General features: G+C 37.9%; 1 protein-coding gene across 1 annotated transcript in view; it reads right to left on the minus strand.

Moving 5' to 3' along the window:
* LOC108536648 (stromal membrane-associated protein 1-like) overlaps positions 1 to 19,764 on the minus strand; it is a 118,273-nt gene that overhangs the window by 38,727 nt on the left and 59,782 nt on the right. Inside the window, exon 2 of the mRNA XM_017883642.1 lies at positions 12,988 to 13,121. Coding sequence (XP_017739131.1) covers positions 12,988 to 13,121 — 134 coding nt within the window. The remainder of the gene's footprint in view (positions 1 to 12,987; positions 13,122 to 19,764) is intronic.

The following is a 19,764-nucleotide window of genomic DNA, read 5'->3' on the forward strand; positions in this document are numbered from 1 at the left end:
AAGGACTTCATGACTAAAACACCAAAAGCAATGGCAACAAAAGCCAAAATTAACAAATGGGATCTAATTAAACTAAAGAGATTCTGCACAGCAAAAGAAACTACCATCAGAGTGAACAGGCAACCTACAGAATGGGAGAAAATTTTTACAATCTACCCATCTGACAAAGGGTTAATAGCCAAAATCTACAAAGAACTCAAACAAATTTACAAGAAAAAAACAACTCCATCAAAAAGTGGGCAAAGGATATGAACAGACACTTTTCAAAAGAAGACATCTATGCAGCCAACAGACACATGAAAAAATGCTCATCATCACTGGCCATCAGAGAAATGCAAATCAAAACCACAGTGAGATACCATCTCATACCAGTTAGAATGGGGATCATTAAAAAGACAGGAAACAACAGATGCTGGAGAGGATGTGGAAAAATAGGAACACTTTCACACTGTTGGTGGGAGTGTAAATTAGTTCAACCATTGTGGAAGACAGTGTGGCGATTCCCCAAGGATCTAGAACTAGAAATACCATTTGACCCAGCAATCCCATTACTGGGTATATACCCAAAGGATTATAAATCATGCTACTATAAAGACACATGCACATGTATGTTTACTGTGGCACTATTCATAATAACAAAGACTTAGAATCAACCCAAATGTCCATCAATGACAGACTGGATTAAGAAAATGTGGCACATACACATCATGGAATACTATGTAGCCATAAGAAAGGATGAGTTCATGTCCCTTGTACGGACATGGATGAAGCCAGAAACCATCATTCTCAGCAAACTATCGTAAGGACAGAAAACCAAACATCGCATGTTCTCACTCATAGGTGGGAACTGAACAATGAGATCACTTGGACACAGGGTGGGGAACATCACACACCGGGGCATGTCAGGGGGTAGGGAGCTGGGGGAGGGTTAGCATTAGGAGAAATACCTAAGGTAAATGACAAGTTCATGGGTGCAGCAAACCAACATGGCATGTGTATACCTGTGTAACAAACCTGCATGTTGTGCACATGTACCCTAGAACTTGAACAAAAAAAAAAAAAAAGAATTAGGAGTTAAATGAAAATCTTCCACTAAGTAACATCTTAACAATTTTGCTCACTCTATTGACACAGTGATAATCACCTACATGTAACAGAAAATTCTAAAATATGACATTTTCAAAAAAACTATTAATATTACTGATCTTATTTAAAGTTTAACCTTAAAAATTGTTAACAAATCAAGAGGAAGAAGAAAATATAGGGCACAATCTTGCACATTCAAATTAAAAATTTGTGTACTTTTTTCCAAATGGATTGTTTAAAATGCAAATCTCTTATGAAACTTCACAGATTAAATTTTGTTACAGACAGTATCACATTTCTCTCTTTACCTCAATCTTCACATGTAGGCAATACAAAAACCCAATGCTAGAGGCTGCTCCTATATTCTCTGCTCTTCTTTGAAGATACATTTAATGATTCTAGCAAGGGTTCAGAATCAACTGAATCTCAATTAACTTAAAAAGTTAAGCATGTACCTGAGGACCTATTATTTGAGAACTGTTATTAGCCTGATCGAATTATAATAAGAAATCCTCCTACAAAGTAAGAAAAAAGGCTTTTTGGCCTACGGTTTTATTGAATAAATGTGTACCAAGAATTGTGTACTGAAAGCTTATTATGTACCTGGTTCTGTAAGACACTATGAAAATTTATGCAAGGGTCAAACCCCTAAGAGATTAAATAATGCTCTAACACAGAGTTCTCCAGATTACCTTTAACTAAAATTTTATTCTATTAAATATTGCTTATCATAAAAATTTTGTCACAGCAGAGATAGCTTTCTGAGTTCCCAGAATCTCCCCAGAAAAAAGAAAACAGAAAGACCTAGGCAGAAAAACTAAAAACCAATGGATGATAGTTACAACAAAATTAAGTGACTGATTATCCCCACAAACCTCAAAATGCCATCAGGTAGGAACAAGCCACTACAATGACCACTACACCTGCCTCATGCCTACAACTAATGGGGAGTCCAATGGATCTGAGAAAAAATAAACCAAAACATTCAACAGATATATAAACTGGAAATCACAGTGAACCAATCTGAGAAAAGCACAGAAGTTGAAAAGGATTCTTCCCCAGTCTGATATGGTTTGGCTGTGTCACTACCCATATCTCATCTTGAATTGTAGCTCCCATAATTCTCACGTGTTGTGGGAGAGACCCAGTGGGAGATAATTGAATCATGGGGACAGTTTCCCCCTTACTGTTCTCAAGGTCATAAATATGTCTCACAAGATTTGATGATTTTATAACGGGAAACCTCTTTCACTTGGCTCTCATTCTCTACTGTCTGCCACCACATGAGATGTGCCTTTTGCCTTCTGCATGATTGTGAGGCCTCCCCAGGCATGTGAAACTGTGAGTCCATTAAACCTCTTTTTCTTTATAAATTACTCCAGTCTTGGGTATGTCTTTATCAGCAGTGTGAAAACAGACTAATACAGTAAATTGGTACTGGGAGTGGGGCGCTGCTGTAAAGATACCCGAAAATGTGGAAGTGACTTTGGAACTGGGGAACAGGCAGCAGCTGGAACAGTTTGGAGAGCTCAGAAGAAGACAGGAAAATGTGAGAACATTTGGAGCTTCCTAGAGACTTGCTGAATAGCTTTGACCAAAATGCTGATAATGATATCGACAATGAAATCCAGGCAGATGTGGTCTCAGATGGAGATGAGGAACTTGTTGGGAACTGGAGTAAAGGTGACTGTTGCGATGTTTTAGGAAAGAGACTGGCCGCATTTTGCCCCTGCCCTAGAGATTTGTAAATCTTTGAACTTGAGGGAGATGACTTAGGGTATCTGGCAGAAGAAATGTCTAAGCAGCAAAGCATTCAAGAGGCAACTTGGGTGCTGTTAAAACCTTTCCATTTTAAAGCGGAAACAGAGCCTAAAAGTTTGGAAAATTTGCAGTCTGATGATGCGATAGAAAAGAACAACCCGGCCGGGCGCGGTGGCTCAAGCCTGTAATCCCAGCACTTTGGGAGGCCAAGACTGGCGGACCACGAGGTCAGATCGAGACCATCCTGGCTAACATGGTGAAACCCCGTCTCTACTAAAAAATACAAAAAAAACTAGCCGGACGAGGTGGCGGGCGCCTGTAGTCCCGGCTACTCAGGAGGCTGGGGCAGGAGAATGGTGTAAACCCGGGAGGCGGAGCTTGCAGTGAGCTGAGATCCGGCCACTGCACTCCAGCCTGGGAGATAGAGCGAGACTCCGTCTCAAAAAAAAAAAAAAAAACCATTTTCTGAGGAGAAATTCAACCTGGTTGTAGAAATTTGCTTAATAAGGAGTCAAATATTAATGACCAAGACGATGGGGAAAATGTCCTCAGGGCATGTCAGAGACTTTCCTGGCAGCTCCTCCCATCACAGGCCTAGGGGCCTAGAAGGAAGAAATGGTTTTGTGGGCCAGGCCCAGGACCCCCTGCTGTGTGCAGCCTAGGGACTTGGTGTCCTACATCCCAGCTGCTCCAGCTGTAACTAAAAGGGGCCAATGTATAGCTCAGGCCATGGCTCCAGAGGGTGTAAGCCCCAAGGGCTGGCAGCTTCCCTGTGGTGTTGAGCCTGCGGGTGCACAGAAGTCAAGATTTAACTTTTGGGAACCTCTGCCTGGATTTCAGAGGATATATGGAAATGCCTAGAAGTCCAAGCAGAAGTTTGTTGCAGGGGTGGGGTCCTCATGGAGAACCTCTGCTAGGGCAGCATGAAAAGAAAATGCATTGTGCAAGCCCCCACACAGAGTCCCCACTGGGGCACTGCCTAGTGATCTATGAGAAGAAGGTCACCATCCTCCAGACCGCAGAATGGAAGATCCACCGCAACTTATACCATGCACCTAGAAAAGCCACAGGCACTCAACACCAGCCCATGAAATCAGCCAGGAGGGAGGCTATACTGTGCAAAGCCATAGGGGCAAAGTTATAGGGGTGGAGCTGCCCAAGGCCATAGGAACCCACCTCTTGCATCAGTGTGGCTTGCATGTGAGACACAGAGTCAAAGGAGATAATTTTCGAGCTTTAAGATTTGACTGACCTGCTGGATTTCCGACTTGCATGAGGCCTGTGGCTCCTTCATTTTGGCCAATTTCTCCACTTGGAACAGCTGTATTTACCCAATGCCTGCACCCCCATTATATCTAGGAAGTAACTACCTTGCTTTTGAGTTTACAGGCTCATAGGTGGAAGGGACTTATCTTGTCTCGGATGAGACTGGACTATGAACTTTTGAGTTAATGCTGAAATGAGTTAAGACTTTGGGGGACTGCTGGGAAGGCATGATTGGTTTTGCAATGTAAGGACATGAGATTTGGGAGTGGCCAAGGGTGGAATGATACGGTTTGGCTGTGTCCCCAGGCAAATTTCATCTTGAATTGTAGCTCCCATAATTCCCATCTGTTGTGGGAAAGACCCAGTGGGAAATAACTGAATCATGGGGGCAGTTTTCCCCTTAACTGTTCTCTTGGTAGTAAGCCTCATGAGATTCAATGGTTTTATAAGGGGAAACCCCTTTCACTTAGCTCCCATTCTCATCTGCTACAACGTAAGATGTGCCTTTCACCTTCCGCCATGATTGTGATTCCTCCCCAGCCACATGGAACTGTAAGTCCATTAAACCTCTTTTTCTTTATAAATTACCCAGTCTCAGGTATGTCTTTATTAGCAGTGTGAAAACACACTAACACACAGTCCAATAACAATTAAGTGTGAATGGGCCGCAATAAGCTTAGAATGGGGAGAGACAGTCTAGCCCCTACAAACTCTCATAACTGACCACGAAGTTTCTCTTCCAGGATAGGGCCCCAAACTGAGAAAAAGAAAAAACCAGGGAATTGACTCAAAATTGAGCAGGACAGGTATAACAAGAGCTAATACAAAAGGAGATGGTCCAGATGAAAGTGCAAAAGGGGAACAGAACAGGAACATCTGAACAGATGGCTTTGCTTTTTTTTTTTTTTTTTTTTTTTTTTTTTTTTTTTTTTGAGACGGAGTCTTTCAAGTAACTGGGACTGCTGTGCTACCATGCCCGGCTAATTTTTCTATTTATAATAGAGACGGGGTTTTGCCATATTGGCCAGGCTGGTTCGAACTCCTGACCTCAGGTGACCCATCCGCCTCAGACTCCCAAAGTGTTGGGATTATAGGCGTGAGCCACCACACCCAGTCATGCCCTCGTTTTTAAACATTTCATGAAAACAACAGAAGAGGGAGGTATGTGAAGTTAAAAAAGCTATCTTGAATAGGGCTTCCTCCTAAAAGTAAAGGAAAATTAATATCGCATAAAAATGATCAACAAAGAATCAAGGTAAAAATCTCATACAAAGTTAATATTAAAAAAAGTAAGAATAATAGCTCTACAGTGAAACCACACCTAGAAAAATCTGCCCAAAAAAACAGATTAAAACTGTAACCTACTAATTCAGAACTAGCTAAAAGACATGTATGTGATGAAAAAAACTTATAAAATTAAAGACATGGACAAACAGAACAACCAAATTTGAAATTTTAAAATAAGAAATATTCAGAATTAAAATGACAGAATCAAGAAAAAATTAGAAATAAAAGAAAAAACATTTCAGAAATAAACATTAAACAAAATGAAACATGACAACAAATAATAGTCTAAGAAAAATGGAAAGGCAAAAGAAGGAAAAAAATTGTAATTAAAAAAAGTAATAAAAAGGATCCAAAAGCAAATGATAAATACTGCCGTTAGGCAATAAAGATCCAACATACAGGAAAGAGGAGTCGCTGAAGAAGAAAACTAAAACAAAAGAATATTAAAAATAAACTGTAGTTCAAAAATAAACAAACTGTAATTCAAAAAACTTCACTGAAACAAAAAAAGGCATAAAACTACATACTGAAGGAGCATACCATATGTAGGTATTTTTGGTCTAAAAGAAACTCACTTTATATTTAAAGATATAGTTAAACACATAAGCACAGAAGATTTATCAAACACTGAGCAAAGGAAATCTGCAGTGGCTACTAGTGTATGCATAAAAACTGATACATCTATACAACTGCTGTGCAACAAAAGATAATGTGAGTCAGTTATATCATTTTAAATCTCGATTAGCCTCATTTAAAAAAATTAAAACAGGTAAAATTGATTTTAATTATATATTTTATTTATGTTTCTCTTCTGCAGAACTCACATGGAAAACACTATGCTTATCTCACCTTCATCCACAGACTTAAAAAATAGTGTCGTGAAAACTTTTTGCAATAAACTGATAATCTAATTACTCACCAATAGCTAAGACAGCACCCAAGAGAAAGGATCAAAGCAATACATTCTTGGAATCCGCTCTAAGTAAAACAAACTTGCACATCTTATGTAAAATTTAAATTTCAACTGCCTATCAATATACTAGGTTCTCTCCAGTTCCAGATTTTACTTTTAAAGACAACAGAGGTACCACACAAATATTGTACTTTAATGAACTGTAAGTCATTTTATTTGAAAATTAATGTGCTTCTAAATAATAAAATTTATTCCAACTTTACTTGAAATAACTATGTCAGAGAGTGAAAGAGCAGAAAACTTCTTTAATGTACTTAGCCACTTTCATCTCCTCTTATAATCCTAAACATCTCAGTTTTACCACTGAATATTGGGATAACATGACCACTAACATAAGTAGTGCCTGTCGTTTTAGTTGCTTTTTAAGCTACAGTAAAATATTTATGGTATCTACCAATACTCTTTTCCTATTCACTCTGTATCTGGCCTGATTGAGAATTTAAGTTGAGGCCACAGAATACAGCAAAGCTTACTTATGAAGACTGATGAAAACCCCTCATTTTGCCTTCCATAAGAAATTTTTTCTAGGAAAGATCAAAAATTTAAATTAAGCAAGTCAATACTATCACATAGGTAGTGCTAAGTTAAGTTAAAGACTACACAGTTAGCTCATAGGTTTTTCTAGGAATAACTAGGTTATAATAGAAATCTGTATCCACTGTTTTTTTTTTAATAGAAAATATAAACAGCAAAAGCGTGTGTTCAAAAACAATTCTTCCAGATTCAGAAAAAAAAAATCTGTCTCACAGATTTAACCTGAGAATCTTTTCACATTCTTTTGACTTATGTAAGAATGCCAAACATTTTTTATTCTGAGGTTGAATTCTACTTTTGGTAAAAGCTGAATCACCATCACTAGCCATGATATAATTTTTATGCAAAGACAAGAAATGAAAATGCTTTTGGAGCTGCTATGGTAACTAAAGAAGACTGAGTATACAACTCAAACATTCTCGACAATGGAAGAAACTTCAGAGTCATCTCAACTACTCCTCATCTGCCTACTGAATGCTTAAATCCCAGCCACATGTTTCCAGGTAGTTGTCCTGCCTCTTTACAAACCATTCCAGTTAACAGTAAACGAACCTACCTTCCAAGGCAATCAATTTCATTTCTGGACAGTTTTAAATATTGAAAAATACTGTCTTTCTAGTACCTGCATATATTACCTTGGAATTTTCATATGCTAGCTTAAGTTACCCTCCCTAAGGCTGCTGTATTTTTGGAATTTTAAAGCAAAACAGGAACATGAGGTGAAAAAGACAGAGATCAAGAAACAAAAAAAGACTACATAAAAATACAGGCTAAATGGGAAGGGGAGTGCATGATTCTTTTTTCTCCATTCCCCATTCATTGTTAAGGATAATAAGCATTATCTCAAATTTAATTAAAAATTAAAATTATTTAATCAAACCAAAGACTGATCTCAACACTCCATTAAAAAACAAGTGCATACTGTGTTCCCAGCATAGTGGAAGCCACCACAACCACTACAAAGACACATATGATAAATTTTCAAACTGCTGGACACTTACAATTTAGTTAGACATAAGCAAAGGTAACAATATACGGTACTTGTCATAGATAATTGAGCACATACTACATACAGAAGAAGCTTTTATTAAAGCAGAGATTTAAGCTGGGTTTTAAAGAATAGGAAGAATAGGAAGGTTTGCCAAAAGGGATATGCAAAATACATTTCCAGCTGAGCACAGTGGTCCATGCCAGTAATTCCAGCACTTTGGGAGGCCAAGGTGGGTGGATTACCTGAGGTCAGGAGCCTAAGACCAGCCTGGCCAACATGACAAAACCCTGTCTCTACTAAAAATACAAAAAAAAATTTAGCCAGGCATGGTGGCTCATGCCTGCAGTCCCAGCTACTTGGGAGGCTGAGACAGGAGAATCGCTTGAAACCAGGAGATGGAGGTTGTAGTGAGGTGAGATCACAACACTGCACTCCAGCCTGGGTGACAGAGCAAAACTCCATCACAAAAGCAAACAAACAAAAAATACAGTCCGTGTTTCCAACACGGACAACAGCAGAACCAAAACAAAACAAAAGAACACACTACCAGATTGTTTCAGCAGAAACAGCTGTCTGGTAGTTGTAAAGCGTCTGAAGTAAGGTCAAAGACAAATGATGAAGCCAGAAGGCAGAGGAACATGAAGACCAGTTTAATGAAAATAAAAACTTTTATGAGTCTCATAGAAGAATCAATGCAAATTTCTTAGGACAGAAGTAAAATAACCAAAGCAACATTTTAGGAAAATTACTCTGAATGCACTGTGTAAAATAAATGGAGATGTGATACTGATGAGAAATCAGGAATAAGGTAAAGCCTTGGACATGTCAGAGAAATGAAACTAGAAAGCAGCAGAAGCAAGGAAAGAATTAAGAATACAGAAGCAAAAGGGAGAAAGGAGTAAGAACCATAGAATATACAAGTTTTTAAGATTAACTGGAACAATGACATTAACTTTCTTTCCAAACGGCTCATTATTTCAATTTTAGTTTGTCAGACTGAAAGTAAAATAAAGACATCTACTACTCTTAATACTTACAAATGCTAAACATTAATAACTATCACTATAGCCAAAATTCCCATATTGAAACAATTTCATAAATCCTTGTTTCCTGTTTCCATATGGCGTATACAGGGATTTGGTTGATATTGCTATACAACAAGCGTTAATTCTGGTATTCCATTCTTTACTCCACCCAAAAGTATAATATCTTGGGTGGGGCAGGGGGGAAGCTATAGTATTTATGAAAGTATGAAAAACTTGGTCCTTTCTAAAAATTTGAAAAGTACCTCACAATAAACCCAAGACCAAACACATTTAATCTGACCATGAACCACATTAAAAGAACTTTTAAGACTTTTTTAAGGTGAGTAACTTTATTTCTATGTTATTAAAAATCAAAGTAAGTTTTGGGAGACAATTATTTTCTTTTAAAATAACCATACAGCAATTCTAACAGCTGTACATATTGTTGTGCTCTAAAACTGAAATACATAACGCATACATAAATAACAGATAAAATATGGTACATATGACATCAGTTTATAAGTAACCTTGAGGAAAACTTAGTAGTTACATTTTACAGAATTACACACACACATAAACACAAAGAACATTTTTATTTAACAGCTTGACTGGGCTCAAAGATTAAATCCTGTTTCCACATTTACTAATAAAAGGTATTTTTTAGAAAATAGAGCTAGCCAAAACTATCATCTTTGAAAATTAGAAACACAAGGGTATGACTATGTAACTATGTACAGTAAAAGTATTTCTCTTAGTTCCATAAATAAATACCTCCCAAGCACTTCTTTTTTTAGACTTAGTCTCACTTTATCACTCAGGGCACAGAGTGCAGTGTCAGGATCTTGGCTTACTGCAAGCTCCACCTGCCAGGTTCAAGCGATTCTCTCACATCACCTTCCCGAGTAGCTGGGACTACAAGTGTGTGTCACCACACCCAGCTAATTTTCATATTTTTAGTAGAGACAAGCTTCACAATGTTGGCCAGGCTGTTCTCAAATTCTTGGCCTCAAGTGATCTGCCCACTTTGGCTACCCAAAGTTCTGGGATTACAGGAGTGAGCCACTGCTCCCAGCATCAAGCACTTTTTATATCAAATAAATTATAATAAAATATCATATGAATATGGAATACTGTATCACATTGTGATCATCACTTTTGCTCATCTGAATTAAACATCAAAGTTAATATAACAGCCTCCAAAAAGACAGACATTTTAATGTATAGCAAAACTAACCCAATGGGATAGAAATTAGTGTAGTGGATGCTCCCGGGGGACTTGACTGGAAATTGGCATGAAGGACCTTTCTAGTGTGACAGAAATGCTCTATCTTCGTTGGGGTATTGGTGACATCATACAGACATTTGCCAAGACTCATAAAACTAAATGAGATCTGTAAACTGTTCTCTCTGTAATTATACCTCAATTTTTTTCTTTTTATGGTTTTATAGGTTTATTTTCAGAGTAAAACAATTACACAATTTAAATCCAGGTCCAACAGAATTACTCTGTCAAAGTCAGCAATAATGCCAAAATGCATTCTCACTTCCGGACACTCACCAGTATCATCTGAGTCTTCTCCCAGTGAAGCAAAAGGGTCTGATATTTTATTCATATACATCTCTCTCATCTGCAATATAATCTACAACTTCTTGTGGACATATTAACTTTTCCACATCTGTATCAGGAATTTCAAACCCAAATTTATTTCCCATGACCATGCTTACTCTCTACTTGGTCTAAACTGTCAAAGCACAGGTCTTCCATAAAATAAGAATTCATGGAGGGATTCTCTGGGTCAATCTTGCCATAGAGTTTCAAGATACAAAGAAGACAGTCCTTGATTCCCTCTAACGTCAAAGGGAACACGTCACTATACTGGCAGCACAACTGTGTAACCTCTACCCAGCACCTGCGTAAGCACCAAGCCCGCTGCAGAGTAAGCTGCAAAGCCCCAGCCTCATCAGAGTCCCCACAGAGCACAGGCAATGCTGAGCAGTGGGCTGTGGCCAGCATGGGACCCGGGGCATCAATGTGATGGCCAAGGGGAGGTGGCAGACACAAGCAGATAGGACACAAGCTGCCATGGCTACCCCAACCCAGGATTTCCTACCTCAATTTTTTAAAAAGAAACATAGGAGGCCAGGTCCAGTGACTCACGCCAGTAGTCCCAGCACTTTGGGGGGCCAAGGCGGGCAGATCACTTGAGGTCAGGAGTTCGAGCCAGTCTGGCCAACATGGCAAAACCCCATCTCTAATAAAAATACAAAAATTAGCAACACATGGTGGCACGCACTTGTAATCCCAGCTACTTGGGAGGCTGAGGCAGAAGAATCGCTTGAATCCAAGAGACAAAGGCTGCAGTGAGCAGATATCACACCACCACTGCACTCCAGCCCGAGCAACAGCATGAGTGAGATTCCGTCTCAAAAAGAAAAAAAAAAAGATGGCGAGAGCAGGGGGGCCAGACGGAGCAATTCCTGTCAAGAAGTTGACAAATGGAATCAAATGATGTTCAAATACAATTTCAAATATTATGTAGTTTTTAATAACTTTTAAAATTCTTACATTGTAAAAAAAAAAAAAAATCCAATATTTTTGCCATGTAATTGTAACCTATCCCAAACAAAACCAGTGAACTGCAGCCCTCTGATTAGAAAATTCTACTCTAAGCTATACAGCTGTCCATCTCAAATAATCTGCTATTCATTTCCTCTCAACAACCTAATTGAGAAAAATATTTCTGAATAACTGAACTGTTGAAGGATCTCATTTTCATCCTTAGTTTGAAATAAGCCATTAAAAACACAAGATACTTCGGTCATGAATGCTTTGTACTTCCATAACCCATTACAAACACCAAGTTAAACTGCCAAGCTACACCTCACAGTTTCTTGAAAAGAAGTTAAAACATCAGCCGGACATGGTGGTGCATGCCTGTAGTCACAGGTACTTGGAAGGCTGACATGGGAGAATTGCTTGAGCCCAAGAGTTTGAGACCAGCCTGGGCAACACAGCAAGACCCTGTTTCAAACAAACAAAAAAAGACTTACAACATCATGACATCTGTTACCAGGATACAGAGATATTAAGAACATTGCCTTACAGGAAGTGTTTAAAAAGGTCTGCTTCTTTGATATAACTAGTATGTTTTCTCCTCAAGGATCTTGAAAGTACATAAAAGACTGCATTTCCTTTTATGCTCTAGCCAGCGAAAAGCTCAAAAACTAATTTAAGATGGAACCAACTAAATTATGCTTGTCTTTATAGCCTGAAGATCTCCATTCTGTTTTTCCACCCTTATTTCACTCCATTCGTGTAAACTATTAAGATTCTGAGGTGTGTCACTGAGTCTCAACCACATATATTTATATATTTAGCACTTCATAGTGACTTAAAAGTAATTTCAAAAGGGCACAAATAAGTGGTGTAACTTCACTGTGAATTACATAATAAGACCAGTAGAAGTAATCATTTTTACAATAGTGGCCAACCTTAAAGATAAAAAGTAAGATTCTGAGAATTTAAGACTGTCACATTGGGAAACGGCAAACTTTTAAAACTACAAATCTACCTCTAGCAGAGGTAAACCACTCATAAGTAAGTTTAGGTTGGTCATAAGAACATTTGTTCACTGCGTTGTCTTACAACTCCTGGGCCTTGTCTGAAAACTAAGAACATCTCAAAACAGAAAGGAAATTATTCCAGTCTGTTTTTAGGCTAGAGGTGGTTTTTTACTTTATCTTTACCCAGGCTCCTTCTACTGATAAAAAAATAAAACTATGGAATGATACTGGCAAATTTTATCAACAACAGAAATGATATTTTAAAAACACTTTAAAATCAACATTTTAGAAAGTATAGATTAAAACTGACTTTACTATAGACGCAAAACGAAATAAACATTTGTGAACTGAAAATTCAAATATTCCAATTTTATATGTGGCATATGCCATTTCAACATACAAAATTACTTTTCAGTGTTAATCCTTTGATGTAAGAAGGGTTAAATCTTTTGAAATTATCTTAAATATTTTAAATAATTTCTTGGTAATGTAATGTTTACCTGTATCTGTTCTGCTGTCCATTGGTCTAGGTTGACTGATTTGACCCTGGATATATGAACCCCAAGATTTCTATGAATTCCAGCACATCTGATGCAAATAAACACACCAATATTCCAGGAAGCCCATCGAGGACCTAATTTAGAAGAAGAAACCACACACACACACAAAAAAAGCAAATATTAAAAACTAAAATAAACATAACAGCATATTAGAAGCATTTTTGGTTTTATATAATTATAATGGAAGCTTACAGAAGTCACATGCTCAAATTTCCAAATGGTACTGGCAGCAGTCTGCTACATGTGTCTTGGCAATCTTCAAGAACCTTACTGATTTTACTCATTTTGCTTTCCTAGAAACTTCCCCTCCATTCTAAGATTTTAAAACTAATTTATAAAAACAGCTTCTTCACTTAGCATAGTTGAATCAAGAATAGTAATACCCTATTGTAAAAATAATTTCTTCATTAAATGCAAAAGATATGCTCACAAGATTAACAACAAATAAAATCAAAGACATTTCAAAATTAAATGTAGAAATTAATAAGAAAAGACAATCAGCCCAATAGAAAATAAGCAAAAAGATATGAATGAACAATTCACAGAAGAAATCTATGGCCAATAAGCATGAAAATATGCACAGTCTCACTGGTAATTAGTGAAAGTGCTTTTTAACTCTACAGTTACTTCCATTTTGCACCCAACATACTGGACAAAAAATTTTATTTTTTTTTTTATTTTATTTTGAGACGGAGTCTTCCTCTGTCGCCTAGGCTGGAGTGCAGTGGCCGGATCTCAGCTCACTGCAAGCTCCGCCTCCCGGGTTTATGCCATTCTCCTGCCTCAGCCTCCCGAGTAGCTGGGACTACAGGCGCCCGCCACTTCGCCCAGCTAGTTTTTTGTATTTTTTAGTAGAGACGGAGTTTCACTGTGTTAGCCAGAACGGTCTTGATCTCCTGACCTCGTGATCCGCCCGTCTCGGCCTCCCAAAGTGCTGGGATTACAGGCTTGAGGCACCGCCCCTGGCCGGAAAAAAAAATTTTTAACTACTAGTACTAAGTGTTGGCAAGAAGAGGAAACAACAACAAATTCAAAAAGCCCTGTATCACCATGGCTAAATCTCAAATATAACACTGACATTAAAAAAGGTTACAGATAAATGTACATAGTGTGAAAACATTTACATAAGTTGAAAAATGTGCAAAATAACGGCATACTGCATATTAATTAAATGTATCCACAAATTTCATGAAACTGACTCAGGTAACTTGGTGGTGAGGAAAGCGGATGTGACCAGGGAAAAGTTCACTGTGGGTCTGGAAACAGTAACACTGAATTGCTAAGCTGTATGGCAAGAATACAAACTTTTGTTTCAGTAACATATAACAGGCATATATGAACTGAGGTGTGCTACAAAATGTTAGTTCTTCAGTTCATGGTCAAAAGTTGTGAAAACACTGCTGAGAAACTCACATATGAATACAAGAATACAAGTCTTAGCTGTACAATTCTTAATACCTTTGAATATATTCTTTCACAATATTTTTTAAAATTTCTTAAGATTATTTTCACATATTGCTTGTAAAATTAATAAAGTAAAAATGGAAAAATAAAAGTAATATCTGGAAAATATGCCAAATATTCAGAATCATATTCCTAACAGACTTCTATAAATTAGATTATGAAAAATGTATGTATATGGTAAGAGATATCAATAAAAATCAAGCAGCTGGACACAGTGGTTCACGCCTGTAATCCCAGCACTTTGGGAGGCCAAGGCAGGTGAATCATTTGAGGTCAGGAGTTCGAGACCAGCCTGGCCAACATGGAGAAACCCGGTCTCTACTAAAATACAAAAGTAGCCAGGCATGGTGGCAGGTGCCTGTAATCCCAGCTACTCGGGAGGCTGAGGCAGGAGAATCATTTGAACCCCGGAGGCAGAGATTGCAGTGAGTCAAGATCTCGCCACTGTACTCCAGCCTGGGTGACAGAGCGAGACTCCGTGTCAAAAAAAAAATAAAATAAAATAAAGCTTTTCTAAATGTAGCCTTCTGTTTTAGGTACATGCCATTTATCTAAAGGTGACACTGCTCTACAAAACAACATTAAAGCTAATAATTACAATATACTAAAACTAAAAATAATGCCTCCCCAAATTCTTTAATTACACAGCAGGAAGATTATGCACACGCAACTTATCCCCAAATATTCTGCTTTTACATTTGAGAAATGACATCCATAAACTGGCAAACATACATCTGGGACATCTATGACTACTCTAGACAGAGCTACCTCCCCCAATTACTTTCCACTCTGTCTCATCATTTCTAACACAACAATTTACAGCATAACAATCTGTTTTGAAGCTTACACATTAAGGTAAATAGTTACAGAGTAATAGCTGGAGGGTTTAATTATTTTTAGCAAGTAAATCTCAAACTAAGAAAGGTTAAACAGATACACAGTGGGCTGGAAACAGTGGCTCACACCTGTAATCCTTGCACTTTGGGAAACCAAGGTGGGAGGATAACCTGAGGCCAGGAGTTTGAGACCAGCCCAGGTAACATAGTGAAATCACAGTGGTCTCTAACAAAAATTAAAAACTACACACCACACGTAGTGGTGAGTGCCTACAGGTCTAACTACTTGGGAGGCTGAGGCAGAAGGATCGCTTGAGCCCAGGAGTTCAAAGTCCCTTTGAGCTATGATGGTACCACTATACTCTAGTCAGAAAAAAAGAGGGATGGCAGGGAGAAGGGAGAGAGAAGGGAAGGAGAAATGCACAGTGAATTCTAGATCAGTGTCTCTCAAACCCTAATGTGCATGCACATCAACTGGAAATATTATGAAAATGAAAACTTTAATTCTGTGGCCCCCAGAGTAGCTCCTAAGGTTCTGCATCCTAACGAGTTCCCAGTGATGCCCATGCTGCCATCTACAGTTGACATTTTTGAATAGCAAGGTTCTAGAGCATTCTCCACAATCTTTAACTCAAGCATTCAACACACTTCCTGATTTGCTTTTATATAACTAATGTAATTAAGGGACTGATAAATGTGGCAGCAGTAAGAATGGAAACGAACAAATATGAAATCACCAGGAAGAACTGACAGGGCTTACTCATAGAAAACCTAATAGCAAATGAGAAGGTAGAGGCCAAAATGCAAGTTCTGCACCTAGGATATAAAAGCATGAGGGTATTTGTGGAGTCAGAAAACTGCAGGAGATCCAATGAATGCTTTAAATGATAGTGATAGATCAAGATGAAAATATCTGGCAGGTGATTTACAATACAGGACTAAAGTTCAAACTGGATGCACACACACACACACACACACACACACACACACACACCTTCTTTTAAGATGAGAGCTGCAGTACCAAGAACAAAAAGCAAAAAAGCAGAGTACTAAATCTTAGGGAGAAAATGAAAGGCAGTAAAAGTAGAGAATGAGGTCATTACAAAGAAAAGCTGTTTTCAAAAATGGGGAAGGGGGGGGCGGGGAGATGTCAATAGTATCGAATGTTCCAAAGAAGAGTAATTGGGCTAAGAAAGAACATCTGGATGCGGTAACTGAGGCTGAAAAATAATAGGTAACCTCAGAGATTAGGCAGAGCAAAAGGGAAGAAGCCCATCCACTCTGAATTCATTATCAGAGTAAGAGGGAGAAAGATAATTCACCCAATCTGAATTCCATTACCAGTTTACACTCTTGCACCATTTCAGTTTCCAACGCTAAACCTTTAACAGTTTCCTGTTTTCCTCTATATTCGATTATAGGAAATATTTATCTCCTGTAAATGTCTACACTCATAACAGCATGTTACACAGAATGTGCCACAATATGCATCTACTCTTCTTTCATTTGTAATTAGTTCTGTCTCCTAAAGTACATGGTAACGTTCTTACAGGGAAGACTCTTATATAACCTTCTGTATCACCTATAGTAAGGGAATCAACTGTATAATTTTAAAAATCTGCTAGGTCTGATGACTCAGTCAAATACTCAAATGTTTTGATTTCTGGAACAATTGATTTACTATTTTTAAAAATGGAAATAAATCTGAAAACTACGGCAAAAATCACTATCTTTAATATCAGTTTTCTCATTCTTCCTTTAAGTAATAAAGGCTTCTGAATTTTAGCTAGAAATGTGGCTGTCCTGATGGGAAGACTACATTTCTCAGCCTCTCCTGTAGAATGTAAACAGAAATGATATATTTTGCAATTAACCACACTGGGCCTGTGTTCTCCTGGCCTCTTCCTCTTTTCCATTTGCTGGGAAACAATAAGGAATGAACCTGCTACCTTGGATCCAGTTACAAAAGCCCCATGGTGAAGATGACAGAAATACTCTACCAATACTAGACAGTTCCTGTCCAGACCAATGTGAAGGAGAAATAAACTTCTATCCTGTTTAAGCCACTTTTTTTTTCTTTGAGACAGGGTCTCACTCTATTGCCCAGGCTAGAGTGCAGTGGTGAAGATCTTGGCTCACTGAAATCTCTGCCTCCCAGGCTCAAGTGATCCTCCCACCTCAGCCTCACAAGTAGCTAGAACTACAGGCACATAACACCACGCCCAGCTAATTTTTGTATTTTTTGTAGAGACAGAGTTTCACCATGGTGTCCAGGCTGGTCTCCAACTTCCGGGTTCAAGCAATCCACCTGCCTCAGCCTCTCAAACTGCTGGGATTATAGGTATGAGCCACTGCACACAGTCAGTGTGAATTACATTTGAATGTTGGTAGCAGCAAACAGAACACACAAGAGATTTAACAATCCCTGATTTTAGAGCCCAAATTCTAAGAGGGGTTAAAGAATAATAAAAGCGTTTTTCATCAAATGTGAGTTTTCTAGATCCAATTTAAATCACCAGTTATCCATTATGTGTCTGTTTTGACCAAAGTATTAAACAAAGATGACAAAACACAAATCCTGTCTTCAAGGAGCTTGAACTCTAATAATCATATAATGGTTATAGTAATAAGTACAAATGACAGAGGAACATAGAAGAGGTAAAAATGAATGTCGGCGAACAATATTAATGCAGGCTTTGTAGAGACAGTGGCATTTGATGTGATTATTATGTGGGCTGGGCACAGTGGTTCACGCCTATAATCCCAGCACTTTAGGAGGCCGAGGTGGGCAGATAACTTGAGGCCAGGAATTCAAGACCAGCCTGGCCAACAAGGCAAAACTCCATCTCTACTAAAAACACAAAAATTAGCTGGGGGTGGTAGTACATGCCTGCAGTCCCAGCTACTCAGGAGGCTGAGGTGTGAGAATCGCTTGAACCCTGGAAGGCAGAGGTTGCAGTGAGCCGAGATCCTGCCACTGCACTCCAGCCTGGGCAACAGAGGGAGAACATGTCTTAAAAAAAAAAAAAAAAAAAAAAAAATCCTCAAGTTACAGCAGGTAAAGTCCGGACAGGGTATTAGAACAAGGTAGAACAAGGTACATTCTTGGTAAAATGAACAGTGCCCTCCCATCTTGAAGAGTTTCAGCTATACTGTAATAGCCAAAAAATATAGCATTGTAGTACCTGGTGACTGCTAAGTTTTTATTTAAATGCTAATTTAAATTTAAATTTTGACATACATATACACACACATATATATACATACACGCACCTCTAAAATTTGTATAGTACTACATGACTACTAACTTTCAGATAAAAACGACAGTTTTAAGCTATGGAAACCCTGCAGAGAGTGGAAATATTAGGTTGACTGATAAATCATTATTAAGTATAAATAATGTAAAAGACATTACATGTCTAAAAAATGAACAGGAATTTTATTGAGATCTCAATACACTTGCCTTGTAGCTTTCATATGATTTGAGAAATAAGATAAAACTATGTGCTCTTCTGAGAAGAAATTTCTCTTCAGTTTCTGATAACCATGATGAACTAGCAAACAGAAAAGCTTTCTTAAATATATTTTATAAAGCAAATATGATGAGGAACAAAGAATTTAATGCTAACTAACAGTAATTTCCTTTTCTTATTCTATAAAGCCTTCTCCAATGCCTCAAGAGCACTTTTAAAATAACATTTATCACAATGATTTACAGTTAATTGTTTCATCTGTCTTTTCTGAAAAACAGTGATCTCTTTGAGAATAGGGACTTCATTTTATTGATCTCTGTATGTTCTGTACCCAGCACAAGGTCTGGTACAAAAATTTAAGCAATCTCTAGCTTACAAAAGATAGCTAAGACCTTGAGCCATCTGGGTTACTGCTGCCAAAACTGCTAAGGGAGTATTTTTAGAGGAAACTATCATCTTACTAAATAAATAAGACATTATTCGTCATATTTTCAAATACACTGTCTGGTTTAATCTTAACAAATATGCAAGGTGGGTAATATTACCACCCCATTTTAAAGATTGAGAAACTTAGGCCCAAAACATAAAGAAAAAATGGAGAAAGCCAGCTGAAACCATGACAGAGGTAAATCTCCAAATGCAACTGTGAATACTGTGTCTCCTACTACGGTAATTCCACCATTCCAAACGAAATTCCTTTATACTGGCTGGCTGATTTTACTCTACTTTGTCAGCTTTTTGAAATGCCAAGTCACTTCCATTGAGGCTAATGATACAGAGGTTTAAAGATGCAAATTATTTCTTCATCTCTCCAGAAGTATCAATCCTTCTAAAATTATTATAAGTTTGTTTTATTTCTTTCTTCATAATACCCAAGATTAAAAGAAGTAAGAATTGGATTTGGTTTGGTTTTATTTGTTGGAGAGGGTAACTGCAAAGGGTAG

Source organism: Rhinopithecus bieti, unplaced genomic scaffold (genome assembly GCF_001698545.2).
Source record: "Rhinopithecus bieti isolate Rb0 unplaced genomic scaffold, ASM169854v2 scaffold_14233, whole genome shotgun sequence".
In the NCBI taxonomy this organism is placed as follows: Eukaryota; Metazoa; Chordata; class Mammalia; order Primates; family Cercopithecidae; genus Rhinopithecus; species Rhinopithecus bieti.